Source organism: Mustela erminea, chromosome 18 (assembly GCF_009829155.1).
Source record: "Mustela erminea isolate mMusErm1 chromosome 18, mMusErm1.Pri, whole genome shotgun sequence".
NCBI lineage: Eukaryota > Metazoa > Chordata > Mammalia > Carnivora > Mustelidae > Mustela > Mustela erminea.
In genome coordinates, this window is record NC_045631.1 from 47,960,388 (window position 1) to 47,985,039 (window position 24,652).

General features: G+C 45.1%; 1 protein-coding gene and 1 non-coding gene across 3 annotated transcripts; one reads left to right on the top strand and one right to left on the bottom strand.

The window, feature by feature from the left end:
- Positions 1-8,855: 8,855 nt before the first annotated feature.
- KPNA2 (karyopherin subunit alpha 2) lies at positions 8,856-19,144 on the bottom strand. 2 transcript variants are annotated; one of them, XM_032321667.1, is made up of 12 exons: positions 18,988-19,144; positions 17,771-17,873; positions 17,579-17,676; positions 17,292-17,429; positions 14,706-14,794; positions 13,637-13,905; positions 13,082-13,176; positions 12,716-12,979; positions 12,287-12,520; positions 11,863-12,045; positions 9,812-9,961; positions 8,856-9,209 (listed from the first exon to the last, which is right to left on the bottom strand). In XM_032321667.1, the coding sequence occupies exons 2-12, from the start codon at positions 17,808-17,810 to the stop codon at positions 9,117-9,119; spliced, it is 1,653 nt and encodes a 550-aa protein (XP_032177558.1). In that variant the 5' UTR covers positions 17,811-17,873; positions 18,988-19,144; the 3' UTR covers positions 8,856-9,116. The 2 variants fall into 2 exon arrangements, with proteins under 2 accessions (XP_032177558.1, XP_032177559.1); XM_032321668.1 differs by lacking the exon at positions 17,771-17,873 and having other exon boundaries at positions 18,988-19,129.
- A 4,205-nt stretch (positions 19,145-23,349) lies between these two features.
- On the top strand, positions 23,350-23,422 carry TRNAR-CCG. The gene has a single exon. It is a non-coding gene; the product is annotated as a tRNA-Arg (tRNA).
- The last annotated feature ends 1,230 nt before the right edge of the window (positions 23,423-24,652 follow it).

The following is a 24,652-nucleotide window of genomic DNA, read 5'->3' on the forward strand; positions in this document are numbered from 1 at the left end:
TTTCCTTAACGACTGTGGCCTTGTCCTGCTGACGGCTGGACAAACGGCCACGGTCTGGGGTCTCCCCGGCAGTAGGACCGTGAGGAGGGAGGAAACAGGAAACAAACAGGTGCTCGAGGAACGGCCCTGCCGGAGGAAAGGAACGCCTCCCTCCCCTCACGGAAGGGAAAACAGGACCTCCGAGCTCGGGGACCCCCGGGGAACTCTGCAAAAAATGGTTCCTCTTTCGGAAGGACCACGCACTAGAGGCACAATGTGTCTGATTGCCAGGAAACGTTCGGAGCGGTGACAGGGGTGTCTCCAACACCCCACGGCTTAGGAGAATGTCATCACCTGCAGATGCATCTAGAACAGGGCTGAGCCGGCAACCCATGGTGCTCCCAGGAGCTTGGATCCTAATTTGAATGGGCTAAAAGGTCACCAACATAAGATTTAGGGCTGAGAGAGGGGACACAAGCCGACGCCAAATCACTCTTAAACCTGAGACCAGAGGTTTTCAATCTCAGCCCTACTGATGTTTTGGACCAGATAATTTCTTTATGGTGGGGGTCTGTTCTGCACGTTACGAGATCAAACATCCTTGACCTCTCCCCAGTAAGATGCCGGCATCATTGCTCTCCCCGAGATGTGACAATCAAGAATGTCTCACGACTGTCAAACGTTCCCTTGAGGGGCAAAATTGCCCTTGATTGAGAACTGTTCCTTTAGATTTAGAAAAACATTTAAGATCTATTTATTTGAGGGGCGCCTGGGTGGTTCAGTGGGTTAAGGCTCTGCTTTCGGCTTGGTTCGTGATCTCAGAGTCTTGGGATTGAGCCCTTCATCGGGCTCTCTGCTCAGTGGGGAACCTGCTTCCCTCTCTCTCTCTCTGCCTGCCTCTCTGCTTACTTGTGATCTCTGTCAAATAAATAAAATCTTTAAAAAATGTTTTTACTTATTTGAGACAGAGACAGAGAGAGAGAGAGAGCATGAGCAGGGGAAGAGGGAGGCAGAGGGAGAGAGAGAGAGAATCCTCAAGCAGACCCCCTCCCGCCCACTGAGTGCAGAGCCCAACACGGGGCTCCATCTCACGACCCTGAGATCAGGACTGGAGCCACTTAATCTTCTGAGCCACAACTAGACAAAAATTAAATCTTCGACTTGCTAATTTTTTTTTGCAATTACCTGGAATCTAGCTCAAAAGTCTTAATGACCCCATTGAAACCCCAGTATCTGAACCCCACTGGATGTGGCAAAAAAGCAAGTGAAAGGGCAGTTCATGACGCGGCGTCGGACTTGCTTTCTCCTTGCAGTGTCGGTGACCTCAGTCGGTCAGCTTCGCTCGCTGCCTCCGTTTGCAAACTGCTGTGTGCCTGCCGGACGGGCCTAAATGGCCGGTCCACCTCAGAGCTGGCTGTGGGTCCTAACGGCCAGGAGCCCTCTCCGGGGTCTTTCCAAGCTTCATTTAGGGCTTATTTGTAAAGTCCCTTACAAAGTTCAGGCCCAGATGCTCTGGGAAGTCCAAGTGATGAGGATTCTTGCCACCCTCTTAAAAAGAACATTCCTGAGTGGAAAGGCTGCGGCAGGAGCCAGAGCAGGACGTTCCAGGAGGGGGGGCGTGTGGGCAGGTCGCAAAGGAGTCTTCGAGAAGGGCATCGGAGACCATAAAGAAAGGGAGTTAAGACTCTCCAACTTAGCTGGGCCTCCTCCTATTCTCTAGATCAGGAAATTACGTCAAGTGTTTCCCGAACAGCTGAAGTCTGTTCGAAACCTGCTGGCATTCTCCACATTACCTCCAGGAAGCAGACGCTGAAGAATTTCTTTGCAGCAAGAAACTTCGTGACCACTGCTTGCCCGTTGTCACCTGGGCAATGGCTGCTCACTCTGGGAAGGGAAGACTGGGGCCTTCTTAGCTCATTTGGATGTCCTGTTCAGTGTCCTAAAGGATATATCCTAAAGATGGGGCACCTGGGTGGCTCAGTGGGTTAAAGCCTCTGCCTTTGGCTCAGGTCATGATCTCAGGGTCCTGGGATCGAGCCCCGTATCGGGCTCTCTGCTTAGCGGGGAGCCTGCTTCCCCCTCTCTCTCTGCCTGCCTCTCTGCCTACTTGTGATCTCTCTCTGTCAAATAAATAAATAAAGTCTTAAAAAAAAAAAAAGAAAAAGAAAAGAAAAAAGAGTGCTCTTCTGGTTGGGGGGGGGGGTGTGAGACAGAGACAGAGAAGGTGAAGAACATTCTTTGCCAAGTAATTTAGCCATGTCAGCAACAGCTTGCTAGTTACCTACTTATCCTCACTTAATCTTCAGGTGGGGTAAGGTTGAGGTCAGGCTCTTCTGTTTTAGGCACCGTTCTAGAACACGCAACCGAGGGAAAGTGAGAGCCACAGCCCACCTCAAGGGACTCACTCTCTCCAAGGTCGGAGCCCGTAAATCTCCCAGGGCGGGGGGGTCCATAGGCAACCTGCCGCAGCCGGCCAAGTGGAAGCCTCCCGAGCACGTCTGCTTTGGGATGCCAGGGGGGGTCACGGAACCACAGCCGCCTGGGAGCCGCCTGCCACTCCAGCGAGGAAATTCCCCTGGTCTCCTTCGAGAAAGGCCAAGCGCAAATAGTGCAGCAGAAATCCCAGCGGGAAATGACGGTTGTTACCTCCAGAGCCAGCAGCAAGGCCTTGAAAGGCAGCTAGCTCCCGATGACAGTGACAGCTGATGATGCTGGTGATGGCAGGGGACAGTTCCCTGCGACCCACACAGTGAGGAACCACGCCCCCTGCGGCCTCGCGGCCTGGGATCCGACACTTGGGAGGTGTGGGATTTGCCTCCCAGGGACCTGGCTTTCAGCAGGAGGGCGAGGACACCGCCCACCCTCTGGGGCCACAGGGAAGCTGGACATGAGGCCAGAGTAAAGCCCCGGCTGCCACCTTCTCTCCCTGGGGGGTGGCACCACGTTCCCAGTGCGCTTCATCAGGCTTTTGGAATGACTGTCAACCAAATGCCATTGTTTAGGGACAGCCGTTACAACTCCTGTTCAACAGAGTCCCGTCGTCAAATCACAGCCAACGCCATTGGTCTGAGGTCTTAAACTACCGCATGAACTGGGCCACTGGCTGGCTCAGTCCGTGGAGTGTGCAACCCTTGATGGCAAGGTCGTGTGTTTAAGCCCCACCCTGGGTGTAAACATTAAGGGGAGGGGTAAGCCAAACTAGTACATGAAGCAAACTCGGATGGTGACATTAGAAGAAGTGGGGGGGGCACCTGGGGTGGCTCAGTCGGTTTAGAGTCTCACGTCAGCTCAGGTCATGATCTCAGGGTCCTGGGATAGAGCCCTGGCTCAGCGGGGAGTCTGCTTCTCCCTCCCCTAAGTAAATAAACAAAATCTTAACAAACAAAAAGCCACTACAGTGTATAGGCAGTGAATTGTTAAGATCTATACCTCAAGTCTCTAGTATTTTGAAGATGGCTGCACTTCTGAGAACCTAATTTTCATCAGGCTATGAGCTCCTTTTCCCAAAAAGCTCACAAGCACCTATTGTACACAATTTTCAGGGTTCACGGGCTCCTGCAGGGGTGCCTGGGTGGCTCAGTGGGTTAAAGCCTCTGCCTTCAGCTCAGGTCATGATCCCGGGGTCCTGGGATCAAGCCCCGCATGGGTATCTCCGCTCAGCAGGGAGCCTGATTGCTCCTCTCTCTCTGCCTCTCTCTCTGCCTGCTTCTTTGTCTACTTGTGATCCCCGTCTATCAAATAAATAAATAAAATATTTTTTAAAAAGTCTGTCCTGGGGGCGCCTGGGTGGCTCAGTGGGTTAAGCCGCTGCCTTCGGCTCAGGTCATGATCTCAGGGTCATGGGATCGAGTCCTGTATCCGGCTCCCTGTTCAGCAGGGAGCCTGCTTCCCTCTCTCTCTCTCTGCCTGCCTCTCTCACTATTTGTGATTTCTCTCTGTCAAATAAATAAATAAAATCTTTAAAAAAAAAAAAGTCTGTCCTGCATTTCAGGCTACTCAGCTTAAGGATTCCTATTCATGAAAAAACGTACAAGGAAATGTTGAGATTTTAATCTACCTGGTATCCTGTATTTGTAAATTTTTCAAAATTAGTTATTACTTCTGTAACCAGGAAACATTATTTTACAAAGTTACCAAAAAGAAAGAAAAGGAGAAAACTTCATATTCACTAAATCTTTTCCCCGGAGGGACAGACACAATTGGTTAGGAGGATGGGCAGGAAAGGCGCCAGGTCACTAGTCACCTTAAACTTTGATCTAAATCTGATTAAATCTGATTAGTTTGATTCTACAGGTTTCCTGGTTTCTACATGTTTCCTCACATTTCTCCTGTATTCCAACAGTTGTGCCCCCCAATTTTTTTTCTTTTGTAGCTACCATCAGGAATTACTGTCTATACACCAGAGCTTGACTTCTCATTCAGTTTGAGTTCAAAGTTTTCTTCTCCATCCAACCCTTCCTCGTCTTCCCTTGTTTTTATGGTAAGTTTCCAGTTTTTCTGCCTGAACCAATTCAAGTTCTAAACATCAAGACTTGTTCAGAGAAGAAAATACAGTTTTGTTTTGCTGCCTCAGTGCGTTCAAGGAGCTTCCCATCCCTGGGAAAGGCCCATCTGTTGTTTGTAGGGACAAGTTGCCAAGCTGGACTTGGGTGCCTCAGGTGGCTGTTCTCACAGCCAGTGAGAAGTTCCACGAGGAGGTGCTCCCAACTCTGCGAAACGGTGGGGGCAGGAAGAGAACGTGGAGCTCTCCCTGGGGAGGCTACACAGGCTCCCCTCGTGTGGGAGACACCATTGGCAAAGCTAAAACCAGCCTTGAAAGGCCTGAGGGCTCACGAAACATCCAATTTTTGGACTGAATCCTACTGTTGAGTATAGAAATATATGCATGGGGCGTCTCATGTTGGTGTACAGCTGTGAACGATGAGAGAAACAAAACAGAAGGGCTGCCGGCTGGCTCAGTCTGTAGAGCACGTGACTCTTGATCTCGGGGTTGTTAAGTTCGAGCCCCAGCTGAGTACAGAGATTACCTAAAAATAAAATCTTAGGGGCAGCTAGGTGGCTCAGCCCATTGGGCGTCTGCCTTTGGCTCAGGTCAGGATCCCAGGGTCCTGGGATCGAGCCCCACACTGGGCTCCTTGCTCGGCAGGGAGCCTGCTTCTCCCTCTTCCTCTGCCTGCTGCTCGCCCTGCTTGGGCTCTCTCTCTGTCAAATAAATAAAATCTTAAAAAAGTAAAATAAAATCTTAAAAAAGAGGAATACTAAACTTAGCCTAGAAGGTTAAATTTGTTCTGTGGCTAGAATATTACCTGACATGTCAATATTAATATAGTATTTACTATCTGCAGAGAACTTATTTTGTTCTAGGGATTGTGCTATTTTGATAGCCAAGGGTCACGCATTCGGAAGAGGCAGCATTTGAACTCAGGCAGAGCTGACTCCTAATGGCTGGGCCTTTCGACTGTCCATCCCGGAACTAGGATGGGGAAGGACATTCCCGGTTGTGAAAAGCCTGGGAGGAGCGCATGACTGATCTGCATGACTGATCGATAGGAGAGGGTTTGACGCATTCAACTCCTACACAGTGTTAGGAAACTGTCCCAAATATTTAGGAGGAGCTGGGCCTTTTAAAACACCAGAATAATGCTTTCAAGCTATGCCAGCAACGGGCCATTTAACATACGAATGCTCAAAATTAAATTGCTCTTCTGCCCTCGGGGGAAAAAAAACCCCCAAACCCTATTTGATAGCGTGAGTGTCTTTTATCATCTTTATTAGCTGGGGTTATGAGACTTAGGCTCATAACCTTAGGGTTATGAGATTTTGCAAAACACTTTTGCACGACACGTTCCCTTGGGCGGGTGGGGGCGCGGCAGGATTTGGCCAGGTTTTGTTCATCACAAATTAGGTCAACAGCCTGATCTCAAAAGAAAGCACCATTAATGACATGTTTCAAGGGCTTTCCAAATTCAGCCAGCTCGGTTTTGGCAAGCTCCAGCAGGGTGGAGGGACACAAGAGTAGCCAGCTTCACTTTTCCTGATGGCCTTCTGAACTTGGGGTTCTGTAATCTCACAAGGGGTCCGACAGCCCAACAAACTGAAGATTTTGCTCCTAGAACTATTGGTAGGATAAAAAGGAACAGACCGCTTTGGTTTTAACTGACCTGGTTCTTGGAAGCTCAAAAAAAAAAAAAAAAAAAAGCAATTTGAGGCCAAATGCTTAAGTAAAATCCTACTTAACACCAAAGATCTGCTGTAACAAAAAATTACCCAGTTTTTATTTTTTCAGTAGTGACGCAGCCACAGAAAGATCAAGGGTGAGGAAATTATCCGACGACCTTAAGAAATGGAATGGGACATTTAAATCCCGCTTTGTTTCAAAAACAGTAGCTTGATAGGAGTTAAAGCTGATGCAAGGTAGGAAGGTAAGGAATCAACACTCGGTACAGTGTTTTAACACTGACATTCAACCTTCAACCGTAGCTTAACTCTTAAGCATTTTTGCAACAAGCAAAATTAAGTGCTACATTTTCCCTTGATACTTGTCTCATGAAAATTTAAGTGTTATCTTCCCACCCCTACTTACCTACTACAGACTAATCCAAAATTGAATTGGGCAAAGGGGATTGATTAAAGTTTTTTTTTGATTTATTAAAGTTTTAAATGGGATTTAAAACTGATAGGAGCTACAACATGTGGTGCATTAATAAAAGCTGTTTAGACAACACTTTGTGAAAGAGGAAAAGGTTGGCGGCTGTAGAGCATTTTAACGGATTTTCAAAAATCAAGCTGAATGTGAAACTCGTTCTCAGAAAATTTTATCCAGCTAAGTTCAATAAAAACATACACATGCCTCCGTGGATTTGAACTCCAAGGAAACCAGCGTGCTAAAAATGCTATCTAAGATAGGAAAATGTATTTCTGGTGAGCAGCTGTCTCCTGTTACTTCACTACTGGGTCACACATTCCCTCTGAAAACGACAGACCTTAACGCTTCTTACCAGCATGTGTTCCACTGGTCCCTCGGCCCACTAAGCTCTACATCTTACAATAAAAACCTCCGGTCTACCTCGCTTACAACAAAAACATCCAATCTCCAGGTTCACTTCCATGTTCTTTTTTTCTCACATTCACGATTTTGGGGTCCAGCATCTAAGGGACTTACCTGGGAGCAAGGGTAGGAGAAAAGGACCGTGGAGCCAGTAGGTGGGACAGGGAAGGCGCCTGTGGAGTTCTCCGACTCCTCTTCTGCCTCCCCTTTATGGAAGCCCTTGTATACAAAGAGCCGAGATGACCAGGGCTCCCAGGAGCGCTGAGCTCGGGAGGACCAGGTGTAACATGGCTTGGTGCTCCAAATTTAAAAACTGGGCGGCAGGAGGTTTCAAATAAGCATTAGCCAAGTTACTATTTCTCCACCTAAGCAAGCATTCAATGTGTGTATTTTGCAGCGGCCACTTTAAAAGCCGGTTACCTGCAAAAGGCAAAACGTGCTCAGGCGCAGGTTGAACTGAAGGGGCTGAGAATATCCTTACTTTCCTTCGTGCTGAGACAAAGTAAGCGGAAATCTGTTGCATTATACTACCACTGACTTGCAAAACTAGCTTATTTTACTGAATACAGTAGCCCTTCGAATTCTCGTCTTCAATCCTAATGCCCACCCCCACCCCCTAGCTCTGGAGCTTCTCTGGGAGAACAAGCCGGCGGAGCTGGCCGGTTTCAGCTGCGGAGCCCGGGTCCCCGCTTTCCGGCTAGCAGCGGAGGGACAGACAGGAGTGCTTTCAGGGTGCATTTCATTTGTCCTGATCTCTGGGGCACTTCGGCTAACCCTCCCTCTACCCCGAATCCATTTCCTACACTAATAGCATAACCATTCTTTAGATTAGTGGCTTAACACCTGGACGGAACAGAAAGGGCAGATGGGAAATAAACTTAAAGAGAGAAGCCACTTGGACCCCACCCCTTAAACAGACTCGAGGTAAACCAACGTACCCCTCTGAAAACACGTTCAGCCTTGAAGTTTGGGAGAAATGAATGCTACCTGTAGCTCGAGGAAACGTGCAATTAAATTTAATATACATATATAGTAGCACCTGGGTGGCTCAGTGGGTTAAGCCTCTGCCTTTGGCTCGGGTCATGATCTCAGGGTCCCGGGATCGAGTCCCGCATCGGGCGAGATCTCTGTTCAGCAGAGAACCAGATTCCCCACACCCCCTGCCTACTTGTGATCTCTGTCAAATAAATAGCTAATATCTTTAAAAATATATATATATATACATATACATTTTTTTTAAATCCCATCTCTCTGGCCAGCGAGATTTGAGACGACCCTGGCTGAGGGTTTCTAGGAATTTTTATTCATTTTTCTATGAAAATTTCTGAAAAATTCTACTCTGACTAGTGTGTACAGAATAGGACACCTGGAAGCGCCCACAGCCATTATTTACAAAGAATGGAAGAAGCCTAGAGCAAAGCCAGAACTCGGAAGTGGGCAGGAAAAAAAGTCATCACCCTGGTATCCTTGACAGCCTCACAAAACTGACGTCAAACAAGATCTGCAACCAGAACCACACCTCTGCTTACTCCTAAGGGTTTGGGTCCGGAACCCTTCACCTGCAATCTTCACTCCAAATCAGGGACTCCTGGGTGGCTCAGTGGGTTAAGCCTCTGCCTTCGGCTCAGATCATGATCTCATGGGTCCTGGGATCGAGCCCCGTATCGGGATCCCTGCTCAGCGGGGAGCCTGCTTCCCCCCACCCTCTACCTGCCTCTCTGCCTACTTGTGATCCCTCTCTCTCTGTCAAATAAATAAATAAAATCTTAAAATAAAGTCTTAAAAAAAAAAAAAACTCCAAGTCAGAAAAAGCAGGACATAGGAACGGTGAAGTAAAGAAAAGGGTGGAATTTAATCTTTATTTACAGGACACTGCAAGAGAGGAGAGTCCACATAGAAATAAGAAACCCACTGGCAGGAGGAGCTTCATACAGTTTTTACAGTTTGGAACTGGTCAAGTAGAGTTTTGTTGTAAAAAGTGCTACAATAACAAAACACATTTAAAAAGAGTTCTTAGTAGAGAAACAATAAGACAAACTTCTACCAAACAAAGCACACCACAAACAACTTTCTGCATCGGCTGTACAAGCTAAAAGTTAAAGGTCCCAGCAGTGCCATCCTGAACCTGGAACGTATAGCCTTCAGAGGTAGTTTCTGGCACAACATTCTGATCTTCCTCTTCCTGGAAATATTAAAAAACAAAACCAAACGATATAATTCTGCAAACATAGCACATTTCTAGGCAGTAGTCTGCCGAGAAGTCTGTATTTACTCTGAAGGTCTTCATCTGCTATCACACCTTTGATGCTGAACCACATTTCAGTATTTGGAATAGGGGAGGGAGGGTTGCTAAAACTTGCCAATTCTGGGGCAACTGGGAAAGGAAGATTCTGAATGGGCAAAGGAACACTAGCACAACAGACATTTTCTTACCCACCCGTCACTTTTCAGTAGAAATGGAAGATGGCCTATGCATGGGGTTGGCCCACTTCTCCATCAGCTCCTACACAAACTTACTCTGGAGATATTAAGTCTCTAATAACACTATTCATTCGAAGCAGAGTGGGGATTTTTTAAAATCTTTAAAATTTCTAGTTAAAGATTATATGACCATCAAGCCAAACATTTAAGGAGCAACTATGTACACCATGTCTTACTCACACTGATATTTTGCCATATTTAACAAGGGCACAGGACTCATTTGAAAAATATAATGAAAAAAAATCTTAGGGGCTTGACTTTGTGTACTTCCCCAAATCTCGTTAACGTTACCATGTCACTCACCTCTACAGAGAAATACTTCTCAATCAAGTTTAATGAAGCTTTGTACACAGACTCATTTTCATGGTTTTGTAGAGCCTCGATTTTGTCCAAACCTCCACATTCTTCAATCATTATACTAAGTTTCTCGGTTTCACCTAGTTTCTCAGCAGCCTAAAAAAAGTCCAAGTTTACTGGAATTTACTGAAGGTTCTATTTTAATAAAAACAATGTTCATGTTTGCATATTGATACATCAGAAAACCACTTGAAAGTTCCTTTGACAATCCTATGAGATGGTTTTATCTCCAGTTTGCATTTTCTAAAAATTCAAGGAGATGAGATCTGTACTCGCTCAGCCAGATCTTAGTTCTCTCATTTCTGTGCATTAAAATCACCTGGGCAACTTTAAAAACACCACCATGTCCAGGTTCAGTGGGTCTGTGATGGGAACAAAAATTCCTCTTTTATAAAAGCGCCTCAGGGGCACCTGGGTGGCTCAGCTGGTTAAGCTCTGACTCTTGGTTTCAGCTCATCATCTCAGGGGTCCTGGGACTGTACCCCACGGTGCGCTCAGCACTTGGTCCGCTGAGATTCTCTCTCCCTCTCCCTCCCCCACAGGCTCTGTCTCATAAATGAACAAATGAGTGAACTAATACAGAAACAGAATCCTTTTTATTTATTTATTTTTAAAAGATTTTTTTTTATTTATTTGACAGACAGAGATCTCAAGTAGGCAAGGAAGACAGGCGGCAGAGAGAGAGGAGGAAGCAGGCTCCCTGATGAGCAGGGAGCCTGATGCGGGACTCGATCCCAGGACCCTGGAATCATGACCAGAGCCGAAGGCAGAGGCTTAACCCACTGAGCCACCCAGGTGCCCCAAAAGAATCCTTTTTAAAAAGCACCTCAGGGCGCCTGGGTGGCTCAGTGGGTTAAGCCGCTGCCTTCGGCTCAGGTCATGATCTCAGGGTCCTGGGATCGAGTCCCACATCGGGCTCTCTGCTCAGCAGGGGGCCTGCTTCCCTTCCTCTCTCTCTGCCTGCCTCTCTGCCTACTTGTGATCTCTCTCTGTCAAATAAATAAATAAAATATTAAAAAAAAAAAAAAAAAAAAAAAAAAGCACCTCAGATAACACTAAAGTGTAGTCAAGGCAGAGAACCATTGTCTAAGGGCAAATATGGCCTAAGGCGTATAAAAATAAATTATCCTGATTGGATTACTTGCTGATATCAAGAATGTATTAAGTATAAAAATGGTATTGTGGGTAGCCTTATTTATTTATTTATTTTTAAAGATTTTATTTATTTGACAGGAAGACACCAAGAGAGAGAACACAAGCAGGGAGAGCGGGAGAGGGAGAAGCAGACTCCCCACTGAGCAGGGAGCCTGATGTGGGAGGGATCATGACCTGAGCTGAAGGCAGACGCTTAACGACTGAGCCACCCAGGTGCCCCACCTTTTTTAAAGTCCTCAAACTTTAAGGTACATAAATATTTATATATGAAATAATTTATTTGCTTCAAAATAATTTAGAGGGTTTAAATAAGGGGGAGTAGGAAAATAGGCCAAATGCTGACAAATTATTTATGCTGGGTAATGGATACACCAAGCATCATTATTCTAGACTCGACTTGACTCTTCTAGGTAAAATTTCCATAATCAGGAATTTAAAGCCATTAGGTAGAACCTACTTAACTCCAACCACTGTGACAAAGTGCCACATGCTAGCATACTCGGGTTAAAAGGAAGAAGACCAGAAGAAAAATAAAATTAGATAACTAAGTCATCAAAATTTAATTGCACCAAAATTCAGTAGGACATTAGAAAATTAAAGATTTTTGGCAAAACAGATAGGAATGAATCGTGTCCACATATAGACTTGATTTCAATTCAGGTCACCCACTTGTCATCTCCTTTAAATCTCTTATAATCCCTTGTCACGTCTTACCAAGAGTGTGCCCCACATTAACAGCCTTTCTAATTCTGTGGCTACTAAGTAAACTTAGCTGCCCTCCCCGAGTCTGGTTATCATCCATTACCATCAAACCCCAATTCAAACGCTACCTTATGACTTACCTGAAAGATGTTGGAAATGGCATCCAGAATGACCAGAATAATTTTGGTATCCTTCGCAGTTAAGAGGTTCATCAATGGTTCTATTATGCCACAATGGACGAGGTATACAATCTGTTCAACTGTCCCACCACTTGTATAGTTGGTCACAGCCCAGACAGCTTCCTTTTGTGTCTTAAAGTCTGCCTAATAAACATAAGGAAACATAAAAATTGTAAAAATAAGATCCCAAAAGTGCGGTTATAGAAAAACAAGGACTAAAACTACTGGTTCCTTCTAACCTTAAGTGAAAGGGGTTACTGGCCACTATTTAACAAAGGACTTAGAACCCAACACTAGTTCATTAAGAATCTTACCAAGTACAGCTCTACCAAATGTCCATCCAGAAGTACTAACAACCTTTGACCAAGCACTAAGACCTCATTACCTTAGAGAGAACACCAACGAGGAACGGGACTAATCCATGATTCACAACTTGCTGTATCTGGTCCTGGCGGCCAGCTGTGATGTTTGACATTGTCCACGTGGCTTCCTTCTGAATATTAGTTTTGGGGTTTGTTAGCAGGCTGGGAAAGATAGCAAGCGCTCCTGCGTCTATTACAACCTGAGTCTGTTCATCTGTCCCAGTGACAATATTTCCTATGGCTCTTAGCGCAGGAGTCTGAAAAGGAAAAAAAAAATGTTGATGCCAACGGTTTTCTTTTATTTCTTCCAGCACTACTCAAAAATTCTACACCCTAAAGGTTTTGACAAGTCAGAGGCTCCTCGTGGCCTAAAACAGACAATGTGTCAACACTAGTATCAACTGACCATGCTTCCTACGGGCCTGTATTCTTGTTAAAAAGTTACAACTTACCACAATGGGCAATTCAGTAGCTCCTAGAAGCTTCACAAGCTGCGGCACAACTCCTGTTTTCACGACCATTTCAATCCGTTCGTTTGGACCATCCGTCAGGTAGGAGATGGCCCAGCAGGTATCTGCCAAGACCTCTGGATCATCGTGATGCAGGAGACGAACTAAGGTAGGAAGAATCTGCTCAACGGCATCTAGCGGGGGTGCAGGGTTCTTGTTGCGACAAAGGTTTGAAAGTGTCCAAGTAAGGTTACGCAAGTAGCCACACTAAGGGGAAAGAGAAATGCAATGAGAGGCCCCTCTGTGCTTTGACAGGGTGCAAAATATTAGAATCGAGAAGTGAGTCACCCGACTTTAGTCGTAACTTACTGCTAATGATGACATATCAGGAACCGCGAGGAGAGCCAGAAGCGGATCAACCGCACCGTACTTGATAACCAAGTCTCGAAAAACAGAACCATCCCCTAAAACAAAGAGGCAAGGTTCATCAGAATCTACTTGTCTAGCACTACCCATGTTCAGTGACGGAGCGCACCAGCGTCCTCACACAAAGACAACACTCCTGGAAACTCCTTCATCTACTTATGAGATGCCACTGGCACCCCGCACAAGCACGAGAAGCAAGCAAGCTTAAATCCTAACACACAGGTCCCTATTCCTTATGACAACCTCAGTGTGATTAGAGACAGAAGAATTTCATTTATTTATTTATTTATTTTGAAATGTTTGACTTTTTCAGAACAGTTTATTTAGGGACAAATCAGTATTGGCTCACAATTATTTAATAAACATGTAACGTATTTTTATCCTCAGGGGTACAAGTCTGTGAATCGCCAGGTTTACACATTTCACTCACTCATCATAGCACATACCCTCCCCAATGTCCATATCCCCAAGAGACAGAAGAATTTTAAGCCCAAGTACCTGCAATGTTTCCTAGAGCCCACACAGCCTGTTCGCTGATGTGGGCGTGGGAAGATGCCAACAGGGAAATGAACGCTGGGATCGCGCCTCCATCGACCACAGCCTTGGTCTGTTCTGAGGTCCCGGAAGCAATGTTGGTGAGAGCCCAAGCGGATTCAAACTGAATGGGACTACAATCAGTTCTGCCCAAGAAGGACACAAATTTTGGAATCAAACCAGCCCGGATTATGTTGTCTATGGGGGGCTGCTTTTCCCGAGAAAGCAGTTTCCTAAGGGAAACAAAAGTTGAAGATGATTAACAAGAGAAGTCTGTTAACTTTAAAAATCAATTTAAAATGCAATTCAAGGCTTTAGAACTTGAGACAGCCTCTTAGTAACGTACTAAATGTTGAGATCTCCTGGGATTTGAGCGGAGATGAACAGACTGGTTACACGGTGCTGCCACACATGGTGTCCTGAACTATCTTCTTTCCAGAATTGAAATCTTACCAATCATGTAAATTAGCCTCCTCTGTGCATCCCCATAAACTTTAGATCTGGCCACTTTAAAACTCTGACGTAATTACACTACCATTGTTAATTTGTGTTTCCCCAACTACCAGTGAGATGAAGTATCTTTTCCTTTACCACTTGTTACTTGGATTTGTTTTTCAGCACACTGTCTCTATACAAATTATTAATTCTTTGTTATGGATGTCACAAATATTTGTATGTGACAGAAGGTAAGAGTAAATGCACCATTTTAAATGAACGTGCCAATCCCACGTACTGAATAATTCTTCCATTCTCCGATGCCAAGTGGAAATGCCACCTCGACAAAAACTTTGTAATCTACTTAAAAGGTTAACAAAAGGGTAACAGCGATTATCACTGCGGATGAGCAGGACTTCTGGCAACTGTCATTTATGCAAAATCACAGTTTCACCTAAGGGAAGAGTCTAATGAAAACAGACCTACGGGCGACTTAACCTTTACTTTTCCCATGCTCTCTGTCTGTCTCTTTCCCACCAAAAAAAATCCAAAAGGGCTGCTATCTTAGGTTACCCGTGCTTTGGCAGGAAAGACTTACCTAGCAGCTTGAGTAGCCTGGAGCTGGCTTTCCAAATTGTTGCTATTTATGCCCTTGACAATGTCATCAACTGACCAATTTACAGTGCCCTGCGAGGAGACAGTGGTATTAATTTCACAAATCATTTTTATCATTTTTAAGATTAAATACAAACAATAAGCTCCCTACTTGCCATTGTGAAGACATTTTTAGGTTTATAATCAGTTACTAAGAAGTTTAGCCTTACATTTACTTTGGCTATTAAATATTTGTTCTTTCATATACGGAACAGGACTCAAGCTTGGTATACGACTCCCTGGAATCTCCAGTTAAGGAGAACCACCCTAGCATTCTGTCACTAAGAGAGGAGACAGTGAACAATTTAGTAAATGAAATTAGGGCAGTATGAAGGTTGGTCCTACATTAGCCTCAAGCACTTGCTTTCAGACACGCTGTTAGGGAGAAAGGGATGGAGTTATGTGGGCAACGTGCTGGGGATTTTCATATCTCAGCTTACAATCTACGCATTTCCACAGTGCAGTGCTACAAAAATGTTTCATGTTGTAATCGCAGTAGAAGAGTTTGAGAATCGGTGCTATAGTTGACTCAAAAAGACAGCATCCTCTTTTCCATAGGAAAGGTTGTTATAACTTAACGAGGAAAATGCGAAAAAACAGATAACCATAAAACAAATGGTGACTATTCATGTTCCGTTAGCATTTACTCTCCATCTTTAGTGCACAGCTGGGATGCTTTGGGAATTTTGAAAAGGGAACATTTTTCCTGCTAGGTTGACCAAGGAGTGCTCTAAGAAGATAGGATCTGAATATAGTACTCTAGAAATAGCACTTAGGTACTATTCACTGGGGGAAAAAAAAATTGAGGCACTAAAGGTTCCCAGTATCTTTGAAAGATTAAAAAAGATAAACTGAAAATCTAAGATTGATCTAATTTACAAGAAAAATTTTTTCAAACGATGTGGTTTTTTAAAGGATTTTATTTATTTATTTGACAGAGAGAGATCACAAGTAGACAGAGAGGCAGGCGGGGGGCAGGGGGAGGGGTGGGGAAGCAGGCTCCCTGCTGAGCAGAGAGAGATCACAAGTAGGCAGAGAGGCAGGCAGAGAGAGAGGAGGAAGCAGGCTCCCCACGGAGCAGAGAGCCCGATGCGGGGCTCAATCCCAGGACCCTGGGATCATGACCTGAGTGGAAGGCAAAGGCTTTAATCCACTGAGCCACCCAGGCGCCCAAGAATATGGATTTAAGACTACCAAAGTTTTTACGGAGCACCTGGGTGGCTCAATGGGTTAAAGCCTCTGCCTTCCGCTCAGGTCATGATCTCAGGGTCCTGGGAAGGAGCCCAGCATTGGGCTCTCTGCTCAGCAGGGAGCCTGCTTCCCCCGCCACCCCCCGCCCGCCCCTGCCACGCCACCCTCGCCTGACTCTGACTCTGCCTACTTGTGATCTCTCTCTCTCTGTCAAATAAATAAATAAAATCTTAAAAATAAAAAAATAGTAATAAAAAATAAAATAAAACTACCAAAATTTTTAAGCAAAAAAGAGGTCTAAAGCAGTATTTTATTTTATTTAAGATTTTATTTATTTATCTGACAGACAGAGATAACAAATAGGCAGAGAGGCAGGCAGAGAGAGAGGAGGAAGCAGGCTCCCTACAGAGCAGAGAACCCGATGTGGGGCTCGATCCCAGGACCCTGAGATCATGACCTGAGCCAGAGGCAGAGGCTTTAACTCACTGAGCCACCCAAGTGCCTATAAAGCAGTATTTTAAGACTATGTTTAGGTTAAATAGTATGTAGCACAGAATGAAAGGAAAAGATAAATTAGAAGACCACTGAAAATATTTCAGGAGGGAAAAGATTTGAACAGAGCTGGTTGACAAGCACAAAAAATAGGGTACACCAAGGGGTGCCTAGGTGGCTCTGTAGGTTAAGCCTCTGCTTTCAGCTCAGGTCACAGTCTCGGGGTCCTGGGATCGAGCCCCGCATTCGGCTCTCTGCTTCGCGGGGAGCCTGCTTCCCCCTCTCCCTCTGCCTACTTGTGATTTCTCTCTCTGCCAAATAAATAAATAAAATCTTTGGGAGAAAAAAAAAAATAGGGTACACCAAAAAAGGCCAGAAAGTGATTGGTTCCAGACACACTAACTTTCAGTTAACACTGGAATGGCCACTTGTGGACTCAAGTGGTGGCTAGAAATGCAGGGAAACCTGAAGGGAGTTTAGAGCTAAAGGAGATCTTGGAATCAGCTTCAGCAGATTACGGAGAGTGGGCAGGAAAGAAGACAACGTAACAGAATTATTGACTGGGAACATAAAAAAAAGCTCTACACAGAGTCCATAGTTAAAACCATTAGGCTAGGAATGTTATTTAAATTTCTTTCTTTCTTTTAGTAGGCTCCCTACCCAGTGTGGAGCCCAGTGCGGGGCTCTGGGCTCACAAGCCTGAGATCAAGACCTGAGCTGAGATAGAGAGTCAGATTCTTAAGCGGCTGGGCCAGCCAGGCGCCCCTTATTATTTAAATTTCTAAGAAAAGCACCATATTGATTTTGTGGGTTTGCCGTTAATTCATTATCTAAAGTATGTATTTACCTGGTTGTTGCGGTTTTCCTGCAGTGGAGAGGTAGCATCATCGGGAAACGAGCTTACGTTTCTCCTTTTCAGCATCTGGTCATCCTTCTTTGCTTTCCTCAGCTCCACATTAACTTCTATTCGACGCCGCCTCATTTCCTTGGAGAAAGATAAACCACTTCACCTACTCTATCAGTTTTTGCTGCTAAGTGAGGACATTTATTTCAAATTTCCTCAAAGCTCTGATCCCTTCCCAAATAGCTTTTGCCTTTAAAAAATACCATAGGAAAGCAACAGAAGGTACTCACTGTACTGTCTTTCCCCTTGTTCTTGAATCTGTTAAGGCGGGCAGCTGGTGAATTAGCATTCTCGTTGGTGGACATGGTTATGAGACAAAGGGAGAAAGCTGTAAGATGGAGAGAAAAAAAAAATTTCCCTTTTATCATTCTGCTTTGTCGATAAAAGCATTCACAGAATTATCGAGCATATACTGGACGCACACTTGTCTATTACAGGAGCAACTTCCTTTTTCAGCACCATGAAATAGTGAACTGGCCACACAGTATTAGTCCCCTCCCTTCGGAAGGACTTCCTGGAGCAGCGCTGTCCATCAGAAACAGAAAGCACACTGTATAAATTTAAAATTTCCTAGTAAGCACATTTTTCAAAAAAGCAAAAATTAACTAGTGAAATTAATTTTAATCTATTTTATTTAACCCAACACATCCAATAATGTTCTCATTTCGACATGTTACATAGTATTTGGAGTTGCTGAGATATTTTACACTTTTTTTCATACAAATTCTCCGAAATCTTGTGTGTACTTTAGGCTTACAGCATATCCCGGTCCGGACTACCATACTGGACAGTGCAACTGGACTATTTCAATTAAGTAGTGAATTTTAGGAAAAGTGGGGGAACTCAGCTCACAGTTAAAACCCATGTCCTAGCAGCAATAAATCCATATCCCGGAGCCTCTCCCTATTGTCTTTAAATGGCCAAAATAGGTAGACTCTCCACGGCTGAAAATGAAACACTTGACTCATCATCACATCACGGAGTCTCCCCCAACATGTTGTGTCACCACTGAAAACTCGAGACACAGTTCTGCATCCGCAGCATCTCGCCAACATTTTCATCTGCAGGAATTTCGAGTGAATGCCTGTAATCAGACTGCGATCAACTGTCCTCCCTTCAGACTGAGATCTTTAAGAGCGATCGCCAAATGGGGACAAAGTACAAGTCCTCCTTTTACTTCGTTATCTTTCATTCTTGTGATGTTCTTTTCCGACGCTGTGTCACAGCCAGCCCTGGGCCTACGTGTTGAGACACAGTTCTTCCAACCGCCACCCCCATCTCCAGGCCCTGCCCCTGCCCCCCACCCGGGAAGATGCAACGGGGAAACGGCGGAGGACCGGCCAGAGGCGCCGGGCCGTCTCCCGGGACTCTCGCCCTCGGGCCGCACGGATTTTCCCGGCCGCGACGCGCCAGAGGTCTCGCCGCGGTTCGCAGAGCCTCGGCGCCCTAAAACCCAAGCACTCGCACCGCGGAACACCCGCCTCGTCAACGAACGACGCCCCCGGGGCCTCGCCAACCAGGGAGGCCGGGAGCCAGGTCGGGCGTGAGCTCCCGGCCTCCCCTCCCGCCACCCGCAAGCGGAGGGCGGCCTGCACGTCTGCCGTTATCACTCGGGCCGGGCTCCGGCCTCAATTCCTACCTACACGGCCGGCTCAGGCTTCCACGGGAGGCGGTCCGGGACGCGCAGGCTGCAGGTCAGCTGCCCTCAAAACGTCCACCACGAATCACTCCAAAGACGGTGTGGCTCGTGCAGCCGGCCGGCGCGATTTAAATTTCCCGGTGTCCCCGCATTCGGATTGGCCAGTTCGAGCCTACGCTGCGTGCCCATTGGCGAATTTAAAAAACACGTTAAGTTGGGGGGGGTGTCACAGGGCCAAGAAGTAGAAATGATAGCATCGCGAGATATGGGAGCGGCCGGGCAATCCCAGAAGGCTTTGCAGTTGGATGAAGAAAGACTCCAGATCCCGGCATGCAGCGGGTCAGTTCTCAGCACCTGGGGCCTAGGCAGAAGGCTTATGCTAGGGACGTCGCTTGTAGGTTCTTTGCCCGGGTAGCTGCTTTAACCACAGTACACATCTGACTTGCAAAATAATTTTCTTAAAAATCTTGATAAAGAGGAGGTGGGTTATTAAAAAAAAATCTTGATATGGAAACATAGTGCTAAGAGTTTTCTCCCTGATAGGACACAGTAGGAACTTGATAGGGGTTTCTGGCCATTATGGAAGGAAAAGTTAAGGCAGGTTTGTGCTGCATTTTTTAGTTCTTTTATTTTTTTAGCTTGTGTCATAAAAGACTGCATAGAAGCCACAAATCTGGTAATAAAAGTTTTCTTATGCCTGTTTCTCCAGTATTTTTAAATACTTTCAAATACAGAAGAGCTGCAAATCTTTACCCAGATTTGCCAAATGTTAACATTTTGCCACATTTTCCATTTCTCATGTATACACACACATACATACACACAAGCGTGGGTGTGTAAAAGTAATATGTAAAAGACATATGTATATACATTTGAACCAACCAAGTATAACTTTCAGAAATTCTGTACCTTAACCACTTGTATACTTCAGTGTGTATCTTCTGATGACATTCTCTTATATGACCAACCACAATCATCAAATTCAGGACAAATGTACTTTTTTTTGTTTTGTTTAAGGATATTTTTAAGGTTTATTTATTTACTTGAGAGAGAAAGCACGTGCACAGAGGGAGAAGCAGACCCCAGCTGAGCAGGGAGCTTGTTGCAGAACTCGATACCAGGACCCTGGGATCAAGACCTGAGCTGAAAGCAAACCCTTAACCAACTGAGCCAACCAGGTGCCCCTTTAAGGATTTTTTTTTTAAAGATTTTTTGTTTTTCTGTGTGTGTGTGTGTCTCTGTGTGTGTGTGTGTGTGTGTGTGTGTTTTAGTAATCTCTACACCCATCCTGAGGCTCAAACTCGTGACCCTGAGATCAAGAGTTACATGCTCTACTCACTAAGCCCGCCAGGGACCCTAAGACAACTGAATTTTGATGCTATTATTTATTATATAGTCTGTATTCAAGTTTTGCCAATTGCTCTGGTATGTTCTATGCTGTATTTTACACTTTTCTGAAAATGTTTGCAGTTTCTTGCATCACAAATGGTTATCAGAGCATCAGACTTAAAGATCTGTTTTCTTTCTGCAATTTTGCTGTATTCTAAAAATGGTATTTTTAGAAATGTTGTATTGGTTGTATTTATTACTATAAATAAATTCAAACATTGAACTTTGTCCATTATTGTAGGCATTTTTGCGAACCTCACTCATTGTGTAGCAGCCGTGGGGCTCACTGGGAGTTGATTTGGCTCCCACATACTCAGTATGATCCTATCCCCCTAACTGCAAAAATGTGGAAAGAATTCACCCCTAAACCAGTCCTTGCTAGGGATTCTCTTGGCTACTATGAATGGTTTAGGGAAGCATATGACCTAAATTCATTCAGTTGGGAAGCCTATGTCTTTTGTTTAATGACTTGAGATAGGAAAGCAGGCTCTGTTCTTCTGGTCTGGGGGATGTGAGTCCTAGAAATTTGAATAGGACAATTGTAGAGAAACCATGAAAGCTCTGATCAACAGCCTGCCCTACCTCTGAAGGTTGTAATTATGTAACTTTGCAATTATGTCACCCGACAAACTTTGTTTTTAAGCTAGTTATATTGAGTTTTCTTTTGCTTGAAAATATGGAGTACTATTTGCCCAGAAGTGTTCTGTGTTTTATGTATATTAATGTATCTAATATTCACAACTCTATGTTGCAGTATTATTAGTACCTGTACCATTTCACAGAAGAGAAGACCGAATTAGGAGTGGTTAACTCATTTGTCCAGGTTCACACAGCCGGTAAATGGCAGACAGCAGTCGGACCCATGCTGCCATGCTCTTACCCACTATTCCATACCCTCACCTGAAAACATCTGAAACAGAAATAAGACGTCCAAACTGAAAGTTGCCTTTGAAAGACACAATGTTGTCCTGGGGGTACCATCCACGCTCTACTCTTAGCTATTATAGTTTGGAGGGAGATTCAGGAGAGGGCTTAGGCCAATCCGTACATTCCATTCCCAAACCCAGGGATTGGTTTGGTGATGAAGATGTAACACAACAAAATAAAATGTTTACTGAGACCTTTGGGTGTGAGATATCCTCTCTCTTCCACAGGACTGTGTGTGCTGGTGGCATGAGCCTGATACTTTGCTGCTTTCAGAGAAGAAAATCCAAGTGTGTCTATGGCTAAATAATCATAGTTTGTCTCTCAGTCATTCTTTCCAGTAAAAACCATTTTCCACGGAAAAAGCAGTTCCTTTAGCTTGCAACTCAACATCATGCAATTTCTTTCCCTCAAAGACTGCCCATTGTGGGGTGCCTCCCTGGATCAGTCTCTGGAGCTTGCAAATCTTGATTTCAGGGTCCTGAGTTCCAGTCCCACCATGGAGTAGAGATTACCTAAAAATGAAATGTCTTTTCTAAAAAGGGGGGGGGGGGCATGGTCCTGGGATCCAGCGCGCATCGGGCTCTCTGCTCAGCAGGGAGCCTGCCTCACCCTCTCTCTCTCTGCCGGCCTCTGCCTGCTTGTGATCTCTCTCTCTCTCTCTGTGTCAAATAAATAAAATCTTTAAAAGAAAAAAAAAGTGGTGGGAGAGACAACGATTGTATTTTGGTATGTGATAGAAATGATTCATGTATACTTCCCATTTTGTCATACAAAAATATTAAAAAGATACGTCCTCAATTGTTAATACAACTGACATTTCTTACAGCATCATCAAGGCCGTTCTGAAGCGAACCTGCTACCTCCACCCCCTTCGCCAGCGTGCGAACATGAAGGATGACTATTACTGGTTTGGTTCCACTACCTTGAGTCACTGAGGTGTCAATTTTACCCACTGTCATTTCTGTACCACCAGTGCTAAATGATTAGTGAATTGTTATTTACTAATAACGTCCTAATTTTCATTAAAAGCATTTCCTTAATGACTCAGGGTTTACAAGTACGAAAACATGTGACATACGACACACAGGTATCGAAGATTTGAAAGATACACACCTCAATGTTAACAGTGGAAAGCTCCACGTGGTAGAATTCTGGTTAATTTCAATTTTCATCGTTTGGCTCACCCATGCTTTATGCAATTCTGCAATGAATAGGCGTTCGGTGTCTAAGGAGAAAACGAAATTGTGCATTTTTAAAAATCACGAATACAGCATCTTCACATGCTGTGGAACCCAAAAGTCTCTGAATCTTTATCCAAGATCCAGGTTAAAATAAAAACAAACAAAATCCCTATTGTTTTGTATTGACGGACCCTTTAAACCGGAGATAAAGAGGAGATAGGGGAGAAAAGTGGACGTTAAACGAGTGAAGGAGAAGGGCAGATTTGGGGGAGAAAAAACAAAAACAAACAAACAAAAAACTTGTTCCCCTGGGATCTCCCAACAGTCCCCAGCATATAATAGTTGGTGACAACGCTGCACGCTGAGTTAACTGCGGGAAAGGAAAGGAGGGGCAGTAAGGGACGGGAAGGTAAGTGAGGTGTGTAGGTGCGGGAGGAGCTCAGGCTCTGCGAGAAGGGGCAGCAGGCGGTCCCAGGGAATTTTGCAAAACGCAGACGCCCGGGCTCAGGTAAACAGAATAAGAACAGAGGTGAGACAGAAATTGGAATTTCGTCCAAGTTCTCCCAAGTGCGCCTAAAGCACAGCCAGGCCAGAGAACCTTCCGAGAAGAACCCCGCAGGCAGAGAGCTGCACAAAAGTTTCCCCGCGCCGGCCACACAGCCGGCCACGCGCAGGCGCACGGGGACGCGGGCGACGGGCGACGGGACGGGCGGAGGGAGCAGAGGGGCGCAGGCGCGCGCTGCAGCCGCTGGGGGCGGCTCCCAAATCGCTCGGCGCCCGACTCGAGGCCGCGGAGCGCGGGGCGGGGCGGGGCGCGATGATGGCATCGCGTAAGGAGACGATGTGAGAACCCGGATCCTGTGGTGACCCAGTGGCCTAATGGATAAGGCATCAGCCTCCGGAGCTGGGGATTGTGGGTTCGAGTCCCATCTGGGTCGCACGGAGATTAGTTTTGGCGGAGGGAGAGGCGATAATGGGCACTGACGGCAGAGAAGTAGATTTTGAATCGTGGTTCTTTCGCGTCTCTAACAGCGATTTCGAGAACAACTGTATTTACAAATTAGGAAATGCATGTACGCGATTTAAAAATACTGCGATTGAGACTTCGCAAGTGAAGGCGGAGATTTGGCTCAAAACACAAGAGCATAACTCTTGCTTAACTTACACTTTTTTTTTTTTTAAAGTAAAAAAATCCTTAGGAAGCATTTTGTTTACCTTTTCAAGCTTAGCTTCCCGGTGGGCAGCCACACCTGCAAAACTTTCTCCCCATCCTTGTCTTTAGGGCTGGCTCCGAACATCTATTTTCAGTACTAAGGAGAGTTTATAGGAAAACAACCAGGCTGTTGCAACGGACATATATAATAAACTTATGTCTTGGTTTCTACCCTAAAGCCTGGTGAACAACACTCTGTAGTTAGGATATATGGTTTGGGGGTATGTGTAGGTGCGCCTGTGTTTGACTTGGAAATTAACGTAATAAAAGAAATACAGACTTGAAGCTTTTCAGGCCAGTTCAGTTGACCATCTTGAAAAGTTTAAACTCTTCTTGCAAAACTCGTGCAAGAGGACCAGCCCTGAGTGAATTCCTGCTCTTTAAAAACAACTAAATACAAAACACAATATGCTATCCTGGATTTGAACCTGAAAGAGAAAAAGGACGTCAGGAGGAAAAACAGTGTGGAGCTTAGTTACTTAATTACTTAGTTATACGCCCATGTTGATTCCTTCCTTCTGTGAAATATACATGGCGGTGTAAGATGTTAACATCAGAGGACACTGGCTGAAGGATACACGGGAGCCTTCCATTCTGTCTTTGCAACTTCTCTGTAAATCTGACATTATTCCTAAATTAAAATTTTATTTTTTAATTAAAATAAAAAGTATTTATTTATTTGAGAGAGAGCGAGCACCTGTGAGCACAAATGAGAGGGGCAGAGGGAGGGGAGAGAGCATCTCAAGCAGACTCCATGCTGAGCGTAGAGCCCAGTGGGGGCTCGATTTCATGACCCTGAGATCAGGACCTGAGCTGAAACCGAGAGTCGGACCCTTAACCCAATGTGCCACCCAGATGCCCCCCAAATTAAAATTTTATTAAAAACTTAACAATCAGTGGAGAAAGGTAACTGATACCCTTACGCCCTTTCTAAGATTAAGAATGTAGTGCTGCA